The sequence below is a fragment of the Camponotus floridanus genome, unplaced genomic scaffold, assembly GCF_003227725.1.
Source record: "Camponotus floridanus strain SB8 unplaced genomic scaffold, Cflo_v7.5 scaffold14, whole genome shotgun sequence".
NCBI classification, from domain to species: Eukaryota; Metazoa; Arthropoda; class Insecta; order Hymenoptera; family Formicidae; genus Camponotus; species Camponotus floridanus.
Genome location: NW_020229259.1, coordinates 1984118 through 2000641, shown reverse-complemented (window position 1 = coordinate 2000641; position 16524 = coordinate 1984118). Strand labels below are relative to the sequence as shown.

The following is a 16524-nucleotide window of genomic DNA, read 5'->3' as shown; positions in this document are numbered from 1 at the left end:
TCTCACCGTTTAGTTGCTTTATTGTTAGATCGGAATAAAGAGAGAGAGAACCGACTAGAGTAGAAATTTATTTTCATCTCGGAGTAATTTATCTAAGAGGAGGAAACCCTTGCGAGGATAAATTTTAAATGTGCGACAACGATACGTATATACATATATATTTGCGTGAGATTAAAAGAAGGAAAAGAAAGGTAGCATATGAAAAAGCATATAAGAATATAACGTGATAACGAGAGAAGCTATAAATACACGGAGTGAAGAAATTTACGGATGATTTCGAAGAACGATCGCGTCACAACGCGAGGATATTAATTGGCGCAGTTGGCGCAACTTGCGGTTTCGCGGTATAAAAGAGACATGTATAAAATATCGCGTTACAAAGTACGATGTGAGCAGGTACGAGAGTGTCTTCCTTCGTAATCTTTATCCCTTGGTCGGGGAGGGAGAATGCTCCTTAACTCGTAACTCTTTTTTTTTTTTCTCTCTCTTTCCGTTTAAACTAACTTTCCGCTATATCTCGCTATCTCTCTCTCGCCCTTACGGATTACTGACTCGCCTCTGACATGTGTCGCGCGCACGTGCGCTCATGCTCGCTTGAGACAAATTGACGATTATTGCCAGGAGCGGCGGACTGTCAACGGCTGAAAGTGCGGTAAGTTCGTGGTGCTCGAATTTTCCGCGTCGCGGTAACGTTAGCTCGGCGAATCGATCACGGTGCCGTTGAGCGGGAAAATGATCGAGAAACGTCAACGAGGAGGAAACTCGGCGAGCACGATCGCGCCGATCTTCGACGTTAGAAGAGACGAAGATCGAGTTCTCTCGAAGGCGACACGGGGTGATTTTCGCCGTCGATCCGTAACGCTCGGTAACGATAACCGCTTGTACGTGATATCTCCCGTCCCTTAAAAACGACGATTATTGCGACGAAATTTTATTTGCTCGGTGCCTCCCAACTTAAGGCGCTTGAAGAAAGTGTGTGTGTACGAGGTCCCTAACGGTTAATATTTACACTCGAAAAGCGTTCGAAAGCTGTCACTCTTAGTTTTCCTCTTTATAATTTTAACATCCTACGTGGCGACGATATCGATTAAACACTAAATATACATAGCAATGTTCCGATCGTTGTAGACGCTACGCGCCGCTCTTCCCGCGAACGGGCGCGACCTGCGCTTGCGGAACGCTCGATTAAATTTCTCCTCGACGAGCCAGACTGTCTCGCGCTTAATCGAAAAACCGATACGCGCGCGAACAGCAGTGCTCGTGCAGTTATCCGGATAAAAATAGCGGAATGTCAATCAGCATCGCGCTCGGTCCCGGGACGTGTGGGATTTTGCGAGAGCGTACCCCCGGAGCGTTGCCGGAGAGACTGGCCCGATGAAATGCGAGAGAAAAATTGAGCTTAATAGATTACGGTCCGTAATCAAGGAAAGTGCAGCGGTCAATAAACGGCCAAATAATCGTATGGGAACGCTATTTAAACGGCTCGCGCCGTACGAGTCTTAAATTTCGTGCCACGTTCCACGTCAGATATTTAAACCGGTAATAAATTTTGTACCACACACACACACAGGTGCACGGCCATCGCGGTTCGTCGACCTAGGAGAAGGGAGTCGCTGCACTTTACGGCTGCTCTTTCAGGGCGAAATTCAAGGGAGAGCTCCACCGCGCAAGACATGCTTAAGCATATAACGTGCCCACACACACACACATACATGCATACATCCATATATATATATATATAGACATATATATGTGTGTGTTACTCGCGAGCCGGGCTCTTTTTTTTTTTTCATTATATCACAATGTGGTCGAGGGTCTCTCATCTTCGCGCACCCGATATCTCGAGTCTCTCTATACGTTTCCTTTAATTACGTACACATGTAGTTATTGTTGTCTCATCCCTGTATTGTCGATTCCTTACGCTGGTAAATTCTCGATTTTCCTCGTTGCATGAAGGCGATGTCGGTAGAGATAGAGAAATAAAGTTGGGCTTATTACAATCTATATTATATGAAAAATTCGTCGTCGTACGAGATAATATGTATATTACCTTTCTGTATATATATCTATATATATATATTCACTTTTTCGTATGTATATATATGTATATATAAATTAAAGATTCGTCACGCGGGACGTTGTAAAGCGACAATAAATAATACGACGTGCGCGCGCGGTCAGGATACTGAATTATTTATGTGACATCAGTCTTGTGTGAGGCGGGATCGAAGCTCGCTACCGTTCGCTCTTTTCAATATCGTCACGTCGATCTCGTCGCGCGGCGTTTTTTCTCCAATGTCAAGCGCCGCTGACGTTGGTTCGAGAATGCGCGAATAATTGAAACGCCCGCTTATTCTCCATCAAGCCAGTAATTAATTATCTTTTCGAGCCGACGTAACGATCGCGCCATCGGATAAATATCTCATCCGAGCCGCTCGTTTTTTCTTCCCCTCCGATAGTTACCGCTGGTCTCACCTGGATCGATAGCGAGCTCGATCTTGTTGCACATGCGCGCCGAACAGACCGAATCATTAACGCGACTCTTCCTGGAAATTCGTTCGGACATGTTCATCCGTATATAATTCTTCGCAGCGATTACGCATCGTTTGTCCGTACCATTCCGAAAGATGAAAGTGGCATTTCGCAACATTACATGTCGTTCGCGAAATTCCACTTCCAATGGAAGAGGAAACCTGGCAGTGAGTGCTGAAAAGAAAGATTGCCGAGACTTGACTTTTAATGTGCGTGTATGACTTGAAAAAATGCGAATAACTGAAAATATCAACGATACTGCGATCTCGTCGGCTTTCGTCGCCAAAATTTCACGAACGAATCTCGGGAAGAGTCTCATATGCGCGTAGTCGCTTTACCATTAAACTGATATGCCAATTTAATTATTAAATCCGTAGGAAGTAGATCCCCCGAGTCTCTTTAAAAGACCTCGAGATCGCACAATATGTCCGAAAATTCATCGATGGCAGTGTTTTGTCGAGAAGAGTTTTCCTCGCGATGAATGCGACCGCGCCGCGAACGCGTCGTTCTTCTCGCGATGCGTTATAAATCCGGGGAAAAAAATATCGTCGTTGTAACAAGCACAGGATTACGACCTCTTCCGCCGCGCGGTCGCTCATAGCGGTTACTCCGAAATGTACAACGTGTTACTTTTACCACCGGGTCTTTACCACCCTTGAGAATTAACAACGCGCGTGTTCTCACGGTATCCTCACGGCACTGGATCTATTTTACTTTGCTCCATGTTTGCGTTCCTTCTCTTGCGTTTGAAAATTGTGAGAAACGCAGATGGAGTAAAGTATGTGCAACACGAATTTACAAAATTCGAGATCGTGAATTTAGTTTGATAAAAATGTTCTTGCTCTCAAGAAAAGCGTAAACGGTAATGCAATTTTGTCAATAGACGTTGGTAAATATTAATAATAGTTACGCGAGTTAATTATTATTAAAAACATGAATGTAAAAACGTGGAGGTTAATTATAAGTGAATTTTTTATCGGCGCGATAATAATAAAAAAGCAAGAATATATTATTAGTCGGGTGAATTTTAAACGCATTAGAGAGTATATGTGTAATACACATGTATATTGAAAAAATTAATAAATTATTAATATATCTGTTGAGCTCGCAAGAAATATTATAAAACAGAAATCTTCATTGGACCAGTGCCAGAAGATTCACTCGATCACGCGATTTCGCTGCTCGCAGTAACGAAGAATCCATCATACCTTCGATTTCCAATCGCTTTCCATGAATATTCCTTACGCGTATCTGTGCAAGGAGTGCTCCCGGCGCTTACTGCCTCTGCGCTCACGCTCGCAAACTGGTTCCGGACTCGGTGGATTCGAGTACGTCAAATTGCTGGAGCCTCGAAGGGGTGGTGCACTCATAGGGGGCGGGGGTGGCGGAAAAAAGCTCTGCAAGCACGCCTAATGCATCGGAAAAATACATGAAACGTTGAACGCTTTTGTGTCCCCGATAAACGTTTCAGTTTGAAATAAAATATTCTTGAATAAAAAAACAATAAAAAATAATGCAATTCTCATATTTTATTATATTCAATTAATTTTTTATCATTACGAGGATAATGTAAACGTCATTGATACTTTTTAGAAAAATTAAAAAAATTGTTTATATGTTAAAGAAATATGCAAAAATCTTAACTTGAAATTAAAAATATTTTTTATTTCCCTGTGAGATAAATGTTTCTTACCTTGGCGCTACCCCTGGAGGAAGATTTCGAGAAAACGCTATCCTGATCACTGCTTACACTAGGCACGGGCATTGGTACTGCGTAATCGTAAGTGGCATCTGTAAAAAAGAATTTTTTTCGTTGTCTTGCATACATATATAATATATCTTTTTATCTCATGCGACACATTTAATATTGTATGACATATATATATATATTTGCTAAACATTAGAATCTTGCGGAATTTATGCGGAATTTGTGTTTGAAAACTAAATACGCATATGCAAAGGGTTATATTAAATTAAATGTAACGTGATTCAATTGGACAATTGTTTGCGTACTTCGCGTTTGTACTCTACCACTACGGATACGCTGAAGAAGTTCAAGGAGTTCGACTCACCAGACTGCTCGACATTGTCGTGGAGATCCTTGTTGTCTACAACAACCGTGCTGTATCCATAGTACGCCGCATGAGGAGATGCCCGATACTTGTTCTCGTGGAAGGGTTCCTGGTACTCGTCGAGTCTGACATCGCCCAAAAGACGATCATTGAGATCTCGCGGTAGAGTCGTGAGCTTCGTGCCGGCGTATCGGTCGTCGAGTTCCTCGACCCTATAGGTCATCAAAGACGGGTCCTTTTCCGTGGTACCGTACGCAGATTCCGGCGACAGATGCTGATGATTGCCCGACGGAATTGCGCTCTTGGGGCCCAGAGGACTGGCAAAGTTCTTGCGCTGTCTGTGACGCGTGACTATCAGGAATATGGCGACCGCCAGCAGCAGGATTACGACGGTCAAGACGCCAATAATCACAGCCATGTAAGTGGGATCGTCCTGCTTAGCTACCGGAACTTCGACTTGCAGCGGATTGCGAGTGTGAGTTACAACCGGCAGTCGCGGTGCCGCGGTCGTGGGTGGTGTTTCTGGGGTAAAGTTACCGTGAGCGATGTCTGAAACACGATAGAAACACGTGTTTCTGAATGCGGCATGTTTTCGTACTAACTTTGATGTTCGAAAATTAATTGAAAGTATAAAATAGGAACGATATGAGTATAATATAAACAATAATGCGATTTAAATTTTGCGAATTTATATTTCTACGAAGATGTGCAGATGCTATCAATTAATATCTTTTTTGAAATTAAATGTTAAGAAATGTAACATCTCTAAAGATATTTAATCTTTAAATTGCAATAGAGTTTCTGCAAATTATTTTTTATATATTTCTGGATATATTAATATTTATTATTATTATTATATTTGAATATATGAATATATTTAAAATATTATATTTAATATATATTTAATTATTATAGTTAACATTATATTTAATGTTTAATATTATTCATTTTCATTACGTATCAGGATATTAATTAAACAGATTCTTTATAACTTTATATTATTTCATATAATCTATAAAACGTTAACTATGTTGGAAAAAAATTTCAACATTACGATCTTTTGAAAGAAATCATTTCTAATTATGTACGATTTGATAGGCGTGTCATCATGATTTCAAACTTTCTATTCACCCTACGAAGGTAAATCGAGAAAAAATCCCCGTGAAGCTATGCGTTACTACTCACCGGAGTCAAAGGTGATCTCGCTGATCATAATCCATCGCGAGGCAAAGCTGAATCTTAGCTTGACAAACTTGCCAATGCGATGATGCAGCTTGATTGTAACATTCCTCGCGTATTCGAAAATTCTGTCCTCTACATAGGTGTATGCGATCGGATCGCCCGTGTAATACCTGCCGCCGATGCTGAACATGATGCTGACTTCGGAAAATACCTGAATCATAAAAAAATATGATTTTCTCTCTCTCTTTCTCTTTCTCTCGAATAAATATTCTATCGACAGGCATTTTGCTACGCCATACGCCATTCTGGGCTATCGAGCGAGCTTGATCACTACAGACAATTCGATCTATCAGATAAAGCGCTACGTATTTAGAATTACCATGCGGAATTAATTTGATCGGAAGCATACCACAGATACTCGATTACGCTCGCGTAATCAGTATTATCGCCGTTATTACCATAGGTAACAGATAACTAGTTAATGGCGTGTCGGGATGTGACATCGACGGTTTTGATAATACGGAATATATCTCACGGACGCGTTTTGAGGACGAGCGAGGACGCGTGGAATGCTAATTTCATCCCTCGAAGGCGCAAGACAATTCAGCGAAGAGAATCCAAGAGCCGTGTGAGGCGGACGAAGGATAGAGAGTGAGAAAGAGAGAGAGAATATGGAACTAAGACAGCATAGGAGTTAGGAACGATGATTACAAAGCCGAGATTATCTAACTCCCTTAGATCCAAAGACGGAAGCGTATGGATTTTCGACGTACTGAAGCCTACCGCCCGCGGATGCGCCGGGAGAATGAGGAAGTCGACGTAGAGGAAGTGGCAGCCGTGAAGCCGAGGAGCGAGAGACGGGAGAGGAGAAGCGGCTGGCGATGCTTTGAGGCACTGTCTTTCGTGGAAGACGTGTCCTATCCGCGCGAGCGCGCGCTTGTTAATAGGAGAGGTCGTTTAGGGGTAGCTTCTGCCACTCCGCAACCCCATTCGCCGAACTGCCGACTTGCCAGACTGTCGGTATTGTATTTGAATACGTGGCGTATCTGCTCTCTCGGTCGTTGCTTGCTGCCATTGTATGCACGGGAGGGAAAGAGGGTGAGAGGGAAAGAGAGCATCGTATCTCGCTCTATTCTCGATATATCCCTCTCTGTTTTACTCCCTCGGGTCTTTATCTCTCTCGGTCCCTGAATCCCTCTGTTGATCTCTCTCTCTCTTTCTCTCTCCTTACGGATCATTGTGGCTGCACCTTCAGCCTTGACTGCTACTCGTTGTCGGTCTGCCCCCGCGGTTCTCCAGTCGGCTCGATCGCGGGCATACAATCGGGCTCGAGCCGGGTAATGAGACGCTCTATTCAGATAAATCTTGATATCGGTAGGAGAATGTTTCGCGGCTCATTATACTGAGATTTCCGCGCGGAATAACGATGAAGTACAAAATTTTCGCGGCCAACTGTCGGGCGTATTAAATTTCATAACTTTCTCGCGTGCGCCGAGAATTATGTGACTGTTGCACCATGCACATTAACTTTCTACACGAGCTTCTACACAATGACGAATAATTTAATTGGGTTGTTGGAAATTTGCTATTACATTTATATATAATTATAAATCAAAATTATTTTTGATAACAAAATTATGTTTCATGATTCTTGGTTGTCAAATGTATAATATTTTAGTTTCTTTTTTAAACAAATATATATTAATATACAATAGCATTTAATTAATATGGTATATTTTAACATACTTGTTTACGAATTTTTTTGATTCGAATAAAATTTTTATACAGTGAAAAGATTGATTTGTAACTAGATGATTTAAAATGTTTTCTTTTCGTATTTGATTCAACGTGTAATCAACTCTAATAATTTATTATCGCTGAATATAATCGAGTGGGTACAATTGCTGAATGGTTTAATTTACAAAACAATTTTCTGCTACGATTTGCAATTTTGTTCAATTTGCTCGTTTAGTTTTGATTGGAGTCCTTTCTTGAAATATTACGTTCTGTTATCTCGAGCGTCTAAGTGTCGAATTATTTTATTAAAGTACATCTCACTGCCGTTAGAGCCGAGTGTTCAGCGAGCCATTATGTAAACACTCAGGCGTAAAAAGATCGTAGGGGCGAAAAATTTTCACGAAAAAAACTGACATCTCCGGCAAAGCCATGGCCACCGCGCAGCCGCTTCAAGTGAAACGCGGATCCAGCAACCCGCGAGTCGTTTCCTTTTTCTTCTTCCGTCCGTTTCAGCCGAACCCAGGGGCTAACCGTTGTTGCGCCTCGTTACCCATCCTACGTCCGACCTTGACTCCGACGTGAAAACTGGATTTCGTGCCGTATACACCGTCTCCTCAGCCTCACGGCTTCTTTTTTTCTTTCCTTTCTTTTTTTATTCTCCGGGTGTGGATTAAAGGCTGGCGAAGGATCTTCGCGCACATTTTGCCGCGACTGTCCGTCTTTCCTTTTTGCGCCTTTTTCTTCGTCTTCGTCCTCCGCCAACCGCCTACTTTATTCAACAGCCGTTTCGTTCTCACCGGCAAGTCACTGCCGCGAGCCATTCCAATTTCCTCTTTATACCGTACGCATATCCATTTATAGTTTTTCTTGCTTATTATCGTACAAATACGTACAAGAAACGGTCGCCATGGTCTTTACTAATCAAAGTTTATAACAAGATATATGATAAATGAACGTATGTGGCTAATGATAGTAGCAGACATCTCGCGAATCTCAAGATCGACCATAAATCAGTCACAATCATAAATCAGTCTCGAACGTGTTTTTCTAACACTTAAACATTTATCGTGAAAAATACCATATATACAAGTAAATAAATAATTCAAAAAATAAGATATGTTTCCACGGAAATATAAATGTAAAAGTATAATTATCCACGTGTTCCGCTTCTATATGTGTCATACATTTATAAATTAAATTTCTTGATTATAATAAAATATGAAACGTTGAATAAATCTTACCTGCACATCCTTGGGGAATTGATTGTTGCAGTAGATGTGAACAGCTGAGAATTCTCTGACTTGGTCAAATTCGAATTTGATTTCGAGCGGATGCCCGGACCTTGTATCGTTCTTCCAGCCGACCCATCCCTGACTTCTGTCATAGTTGTCATAGTAACTCATCTTAAAATCATTCGGCCCGATCTTGCCGTCCGTCAGTTGACCCAAGCCGCGGAGAAGCTGTCCGTCCCAATAACCATCGTAAGTCGCGTCGAAGAATTCCCAGTTGTTGCGCTTGTCACCTTGAGGCATCGAGTACGAGACGATGCCGTCGTTCCAAGGACAGCCGTACAATTCAACGCGCATGCAAACAGTGCGACGATGATAACTGTAGGGTAGGAAACGAATTTTGCTCGCCCATATCGGTGGCTCCAGTTCCTTCTTCGATTCCAGATAGGTATTCTTGTTCCCTTCGATAACCTGAACAAGCAAAATAAAAAAAATGGGAATTAATATCTAGTATATCTAGTATCGAACTTATTTCCTACAAAAAATATTTCGCATCTCATTTAAATTCCCTTTCTGACACGTGTAAAATATTTGAGAGACGCATAAAAATGCTTTGTAGATAGTACCGTTAGACTCGCAAATTGTTCCAACTTGTATGCAAACGACATATATAGATATGTATATCAGATAGCGATTGGCAGAAAGGAATATAATACGATGTGTTCAAATGATAGTATTCATGCTACGCGTCATGTTAAGTTATCAGTGAATAGATAGAACGCGGGTTTCTCCGATGCCTGAGATGAATCAGCGTCCATGTAGCATCTTGACCCTTGCCTCATTTACGGACATTCAGACGGCGAGATAGCGAGATTTTTCGCTAGCCCGTAATATAAATTGCGCCACGACGCACCGTAGTATTTCTGCGCAGCGTGATTTCAGGCTTGGCGCGCTCTCTCACATAGAACAAGGCTCGTTCTATTCGATCGGTCGAGCGCGCGAGCGATGGTCGAAACGTATATATCGCCGGATAGGATCGGGAATTTCTCGGACGACGTCGAGGGAAGAGGCCCTTTGGAACAAAGGACCTCTTATTTTCCACTTATGATCTCGCTAGCGCCTCCTGACTCCCTCGCGCGAGATTCTCACGTATGGTCGGTTACGTGACCGTGTAACCATCACCGTTGTGAACCCGACAGGTGCAAACACTCCTTTATTTTCTATTTCACCCCTTACACGCTCGTTCCTATTATGGTTATGCTCGTCGAGCGTTAAATAATGTTCTTCCATTATATCGTGATATTAATCAGTTTAATATACTTGGTCTATTCTACGTACAATATGCGACCGAATTTAATTATAGACATTCGTCTTGCGATAAAAAAGTACAAGCAAACATTTAATAGATACTGAAACTCTTTGAAGTATTTTCGTGAAATTTCATTATGGGCTCGTAAATAAACTATATTTTAATAAACCTTACCAACCAATAATCTTGTTTTTAATTTAATTGATAATTATATTATTTCTCTATATATTACTTAATATATAAAATTATTGTCGTTGTTTTTCCGTCTATTATTTATCGTAATATCCGGCAATCCGGTTAGTTGCATGTTAAGTTTTATATTTTATTTCTATTTTTTTTTTGCATATTTATATTTTCTCTATTATTAGAAATGAAGTACGATTGCGATGGGAAACACGTTTAAAGATGATTCTCGTGACCGCGCGAACCGGCACGTTCCGCGCCGGGTGGCGCGGTAATTGGGGCCGGTAGCTGACACCGTTTTATTTGCACCGCGACACCGGTACCCGATGTTTAGCACATTGAAACGGACGGTACCAAGGCGTCGGATGGGCAAATACAATGAATCGACACGTGAGAAATTTTCTGCCAGGCGACGGAACCGCATCGTGGGCGTTTCCGGAGGTTGACAGTTACGTGTATAGCTTTACAAAGTGTGCGTAATAGCATCCTGTTTCTTCTCAATGATTGTACTTGGAGCAAAAAGTTATTTTCGTGCGTTCGAAAGCGAGCAGCTTTCACTGATTTATAAGAGCCTTTTAATATCTTGTATCTTCATACATCGCATTAATGAGACTACAATTTTTTTTATTACGAAAATTAATTATACGAACTATGAAATGCTAAAAAAGATGCAGCTTTAAAATTCTATATGAATATAGAATATGTTTTAGATCTCTCACTATGTGCGCGCTAATGTACATTGCAATTTTGCAATGTTTTCGTGATTTATCTGTTATCTTTTTCACTTTATATTCAAAAAGATTTCATGCGTCGATATAAAATATTTTGACTCGGATGGTGAAAAATCCACTGGATATTTCATATCGCCGCTTATATATCGCGCATGATTATTTCATATCCCAAGTTTCGTTGGCTCGCGACACGACCGACCGCGTTATCGAATTTTCTCCTACAAAGATGACTCACACGAAATACGTGTTCGGTTTTGCGTGCGGTGCCTAGGAAGGTGCGGCGAATCTTAATTCCCGAAAAACCCGCGACATCGAGCGAGGAGGCCAAATTACGACGGCATTTACGAGCCGTTGAGACGTGCGCCAGGAAAAATAAGTAATCCTGATATTTATCTTCGCGCCCACGCGCGTTGCATACCGGTCCGCATGCGGCGCGGTCTGTCTGCTTTTATCGCGAAAGACTTTTCTCGAGCACCGCCGAGCGAACCGAGGCGAACGATCGTCTCTCAAATTATTCCTCGACCGTTGCCACGGTTTCTCGTCACTCTTTTCGTCGTAGGCGAATTCCAACGAGCGACACCAAGTGGTGCGAGGACGGGACCAACGCCCATTTTATGTTAATGCCTCGTGTGTGTTGCTCTTGGATCGGCCGCGACGGTAGCCTGCTACCGTCAGCTGAATCGTCTTAGAGGAGGCGTTGATGGTTACGTGTCGTCGCGAAAGGTCGTGAAGGATAAGATATCTTATGACTTAATTTAAGAGAAAACGCCCAATGGGCGGAACAATGCGATTATATGAATTTATGTATGATAAATATCTCCGTCATTTGCGTTGTCCCATGTTAGTCTTATATAGTGTTATTTATTAATATCTTATATTATGATCAGTGATGTTGCCGAGAATATAAAGGCAAGAAATGCGCGTCGTCTATTCTTTTAGCGGGAATATTAAAAAGAATTGTTTTATTTTATGACATTAATTTTAATAATCGTTGGCCGTAAAATATGGGCGATGACAGGACCACATGGTTTCTACCGACGTTGCCTATATCAGATCGGGTTGTTAAGAAAGATTATGCGTCGGATAAGCCGAGTGTCGTTGTGTAATTAAGCGAGGAACATCGCGGAGCTCACAGCGGGAAGAAGAGACACAAATTTCTGCAGGTTTATCCCTACCGCCGCTATTTTCTGGGTGGCCTCTTCCGTTCTTTAACAGGTACATCGCGCTTCCAAGCAAATTATACGAGGCGATGCGAATATCACGAAATAAAGCATATTTTTCAAGCGTTTTATTTTTCTCTTTTACGATATTATTATTTAACTTGTGCTATGCGAAAATTAATAAAAATAAATGCATAATTGTTGACATTACAAATTTTAAATCTTTTTCTTTATAAAAATATAAAAGAAATATTACTAAAATAAAATAATCAAATTTTTAATTAACATTAAATATTTTCATAAATTGTTTTTATTATATTTATCAAAATAAATTACACTAATATTTAATTTAAATTTCACGATATCAGTGTCAAATCCAAGTGTTGATATATCATCAAAAAAACTTAAAAATCGCATAATTTTAACATCTAATACTTGACGATGTGCCTTAAAGTATGTATTCCCTGGTTTTGAGGAATACGTAGATGGAAATGTTAGAGGAGTACGTAGTCTCCGCGCGTGCTAGAGAAATAATATATAATAACGTAAAAGAGCAAATGGCATCGCAGCTGCATGCAAATGCGACTCGAGATCGTTCTTCCTTTCGGGTTCGTCCTTCATCGAATACGTGCGCTAGAATTCGCGTATTCAGACAGGTACGTCTATGTAGGTGAGCTGGAATCGTCTAACCCGCGTGCACGCTACGACCTTCCCTTCCCTCATTTTATTGATCCACCCTGCTATACAAATAAGCTCGTAGCACCACCCCGCCTGCCAACTCCCAAGGAAAGTTACCCTGACACGACCGGACGCTCGTCGCTCCTTTCCTTTTGTCGTTTCGGAAATCGATGACATTCCTCGACGCGAGTCGTCCGCTCGAGGTGTATTTTCGCGAGGTAAAGCGCGTGCAGAGGAATGCGTTAAATAAGTGGTGTACCAGGCGCTGACACGAGTGACTTTACGAGATGCACACGCGGATATTCCCTTAATTTTGGCGCGCGTTACGCCGGTTAGTTTGACGAAGATTCACGGATCGCGCATCAAACTTCACCACTTTCGCCGAAATTCACTTTGCGACTGCGTGACGTTTATTTTCGTCGAACGAGTAAATTGCCGGCAGCGGGTGATTATTACGGGTCGACGCTAATTAAAGACTTAGGTTCCACGATTACCAGTATATCTGTATATAAATGTGTATAAATTACGTCACGTAGAGACTTTGTGCGCGGCGTATTAAAGATTTATGTCTTGTTAATGTCATCCTTTAGATAATGTTCGCGAGTGCCACTGCAAATCATCCTAATAATCCGCGCGCGCTCGCGTTTATTGCCTGCGACTAAATTTAACCGCGGTATTTTGTCTATGCTCCCTCTCGCGGCTTGGATTGTCATATCGAATTAAGTCATTCGGCGAAATGTCTTTCTATAAGGTGTACACGATTGAATCGATCGTGGTAAATTGCGCGACTGGATATATCGAGGACAGCAGATTATCCATAATAAATTTCGCAATCTCAGACTATACGCTTGATAAATCTTTTCATACGTTCCAATTTGCTCCTACAATCTATATAAATATCTACATCGATCATTCTATGTCGCGTTATTTCGGGATATTCCTGACCTCGATTGTACCAGCTATTGTTCTCAAGGATTAGCCTCGATATTCGGATCTTATATTTTTTTATTTGACACGCTATTCATCGATCATTATTCGCATAAAGAAAGATCGAAGGGAGACTCACCTCCTCGCCACGAAAGTTCCTGTAGCGGATCCACTTTCCCAGTTTCGGTCTCCAGTATTCCAGCAGGTACGCCTCTGAAAACTCGACGCCCTGGCCGTTACCGAAACGGCCCTGAGTGCCAGTCGCTGTGATCATGTGCACCGTGTGAAGATCGATTTCGAGCCACTCGCGCGGCTCCGCCGTAATCTGCTGCTTCGGACACCAGGCACCTCCGTGGCTCTCCTGCTTCAGCCTGGAAGAATAAATATTTGCTCTGGGATTACGGATCTTTATTTTCTCTTTCCCGCTTTCTTATCGCGCTACGATCGTCGAGGGGAAAGAGAGCTTCTCCGGGGGAATCCCTCGTGAAAAGGAAAATAGTCGCCAAACGCGCACAGCTCTGAACTTTCCCGTCTCGCGGATGCTTTTACGGATTCATACATTTTTATCTGCATGTAAATTCGAGAGGTTTACCGTATTTCGTTTCGCGATATTCTTCGTTTATAGTTTTGTACCGGAGCGTGTAAAGGAAAATGGCATTTCACAATTACGTAAACATTACCGAATACGAAATGAACGTAGGATATAGACTTTGTAAAGTTGAAGTTTTCTTTTCGTTCAGGATTCATAGGGTGCGAGGGATTCACGCCTGCATCCATTGATTAGATAATTGTTATCACGGTCGTAGGAAAACAGAAGAGTTTAGGGAGCGAGCGGAAACATCGGCATCGTTGCACGAAGGAAATCGTATAAATACGTGATCGGCCGCGTGTCTGACGGATAACCGTCAGCTCGCCAACGCGCGATACGAAGTGAAATTATAATTTATCGATCCAACCGAGTTCCCGGATGACATGAATTAAAGATGAGCTGGCACCGTCGCGGGAACAGCGACGAAGCCACTTAGAGCCGGCTAATAATTGTATTCGCAGATACCTTTCGCGGACTCGCCTGTGGCATTAAAAAGCTCTCCTTCTGTCCACGACCGTGAAATACGCACGTGTACCATAATATGCCATGGATGACTCTACTCGTAAATTAAACCGACGAGAATCTGTTTCGGATTCCTTCACTCGCCGTAAATTATTATTACGCCGCTATTCGCGTTACGATAATCCACAAAGTTGTATTATTTTTCTTAAGCATTTATTAATAAAATTAAATATTTATATACCGAGTAATATTAATTATAATATTAATATTTATTATACCGAGTGAAAGGCATGCAACGTGAATATTTTCATCGCGTTTATTAACCGTGAAAAGTTTACGAAAGCATTTCCTCGAGAATTTCGAACGAAATTCTCCACGAATCTTACACGAAGATATCTTGCGTGCGAAAAACAGGACGAAAATTGTTCGCCAAAGAAAAATTTAAGGAAAGAAATAAAAAAAGAGGAGTGCGGGGAGATCGGAGAGGCGAGTGGCGGAGCCAAATGAATCCGCGGCGAAACTCGTGTACGCGCGTCGAGCAAAAATGTTCTCGCGCAATAAAGAGGTGAGCTACCGCCTTCTGAAGTGTCAGAACTTTAAGTGTTGCTTTGACGTTGAAGGCAGTAAAAGCGGTCGACCAGGGCTCGCTGTGTCTTTAAGGGCACCTTCCGACGTGGTTTGGCAGTGTAAGAGAGAGAGAAGGAAGATACTTTGCAGTAGCGTGAGAAAACAGGAAGAGAGAGAGAGAGAAGGAGAAGCGAAACGTATATAGAGCGAGTAAAAGAAAACGTGTGACGGACGGATGGAAACGCCACGGATGCGGGAAGGAGCGCGAGCGAGAAAGAGAAAGTAATAATATTCTACCACCGCGAAAGATCATAACTCATAGCCCATTAAGAGACCTCGAACTGCCTGGCTGCCACTTTGATACAGTCCGGGGCATCAAAGACATTCCGCGTGCACGGTGCTCTTGGTCCGCGATAAATCTCTGAACGGGCGATTACTCCGACTTGGACTGCGAGCTGCCACGTCGGCGGAATCGGAGCGCGTCCTTAGACAGAGGGACCGATTATCGAGAGGAATGGTTTGTCGGACGAGAAGGATGCGCGTCGCTTCGAGATCGGACTTGGAACTGTCTGAGGAGAAATGATTCCTTTCTAAGGTGAATAGGATAATAGTCTTTTCGGTGCGCCGTTGAATGATCGAGAAAATTTCTTCGGGAGGATAATATTTTTCGACTTGCATGTATTTGTCTGTACATGTGAGATTGATAAGTGAAAAGCGCAAGTTAATTTTTTTCAACGAATTTGTGTGGTCTACAAATTCTATAAAAGAAGGAAAATTATTCGAATTATAAGATTCCGCGTTAAGCCTTTATAGAAAGAACTGCTTTTTCGATTACAATATATCTCCGTATATGCAGATAGAAGTATTTTAGGGTAAGCGGATAGGTAAATAGGGTATTCGCCGGGAAGCCCGCAATATCACGAAGCCATGAAAATACCGTCAAAGAAGTTGTAGTCGACAATGCGGTCTGGAGGAACGATATCGACGTCGTTGCAGCGAAGGGGCACTCGCATGACGTGATCGATTATTATTACCGACTCTAACGTATCTCTATTTTATCTATTAACCGACGATTATTCCACGGCTGACTGCACTCGCGATTAATTTAACGCATTAATTTATTTTATATTCGCGCTGCGATGATTGATTAATAGTGACGAGTTGAT

General features: G+C 42.0%; 2 protein-coding genes across 3 annotated transcripts in view; one reads left to right on the top strand and one right to left on the bottom strand.

The window, feature by feature from the left end:
* Positions 1-16524, top strand: part of LOC105255637 (discoidin domain-containing receptor 2) — a 503453-nt gene that overhangs the window by 144390 nt on the left and 342539 nt on the right. The window lies entirely within an intron of this gene.
* LOC105255636 (discoidin domain-containing receptor 2) overlaps positions 1760-16524 on the bottom strand; it is an 88824-nt gene continuing 74059 nt past the window's right edge. The window contains exons 4-9 of the mRNA XM_011265045.3: positions 13880-14111; positions 8765-9223; positions 5790-5997; positions 4605-5153; positions 4226-4323; positions 1760-3941 (exon numbers count right to left, since the gene is read on the bottom strand). Of these exons, the coding sequence (XP_011263347.1) occupies positions 3774-3941; positions 4226-4323; positions 4605-5153; positions 5790-5997; positions 8765-9223; positions 13880-14111 (1714 nt within the window). The 3' untranslated portion in view covers positions 1760-3773. The remainder of the gene's footprint in view (positions 3942-4225; positions 4324-4604; positions 5154-5789; positions 5998-8764; positions 9224-13879; positions 14112-16524) is intronic.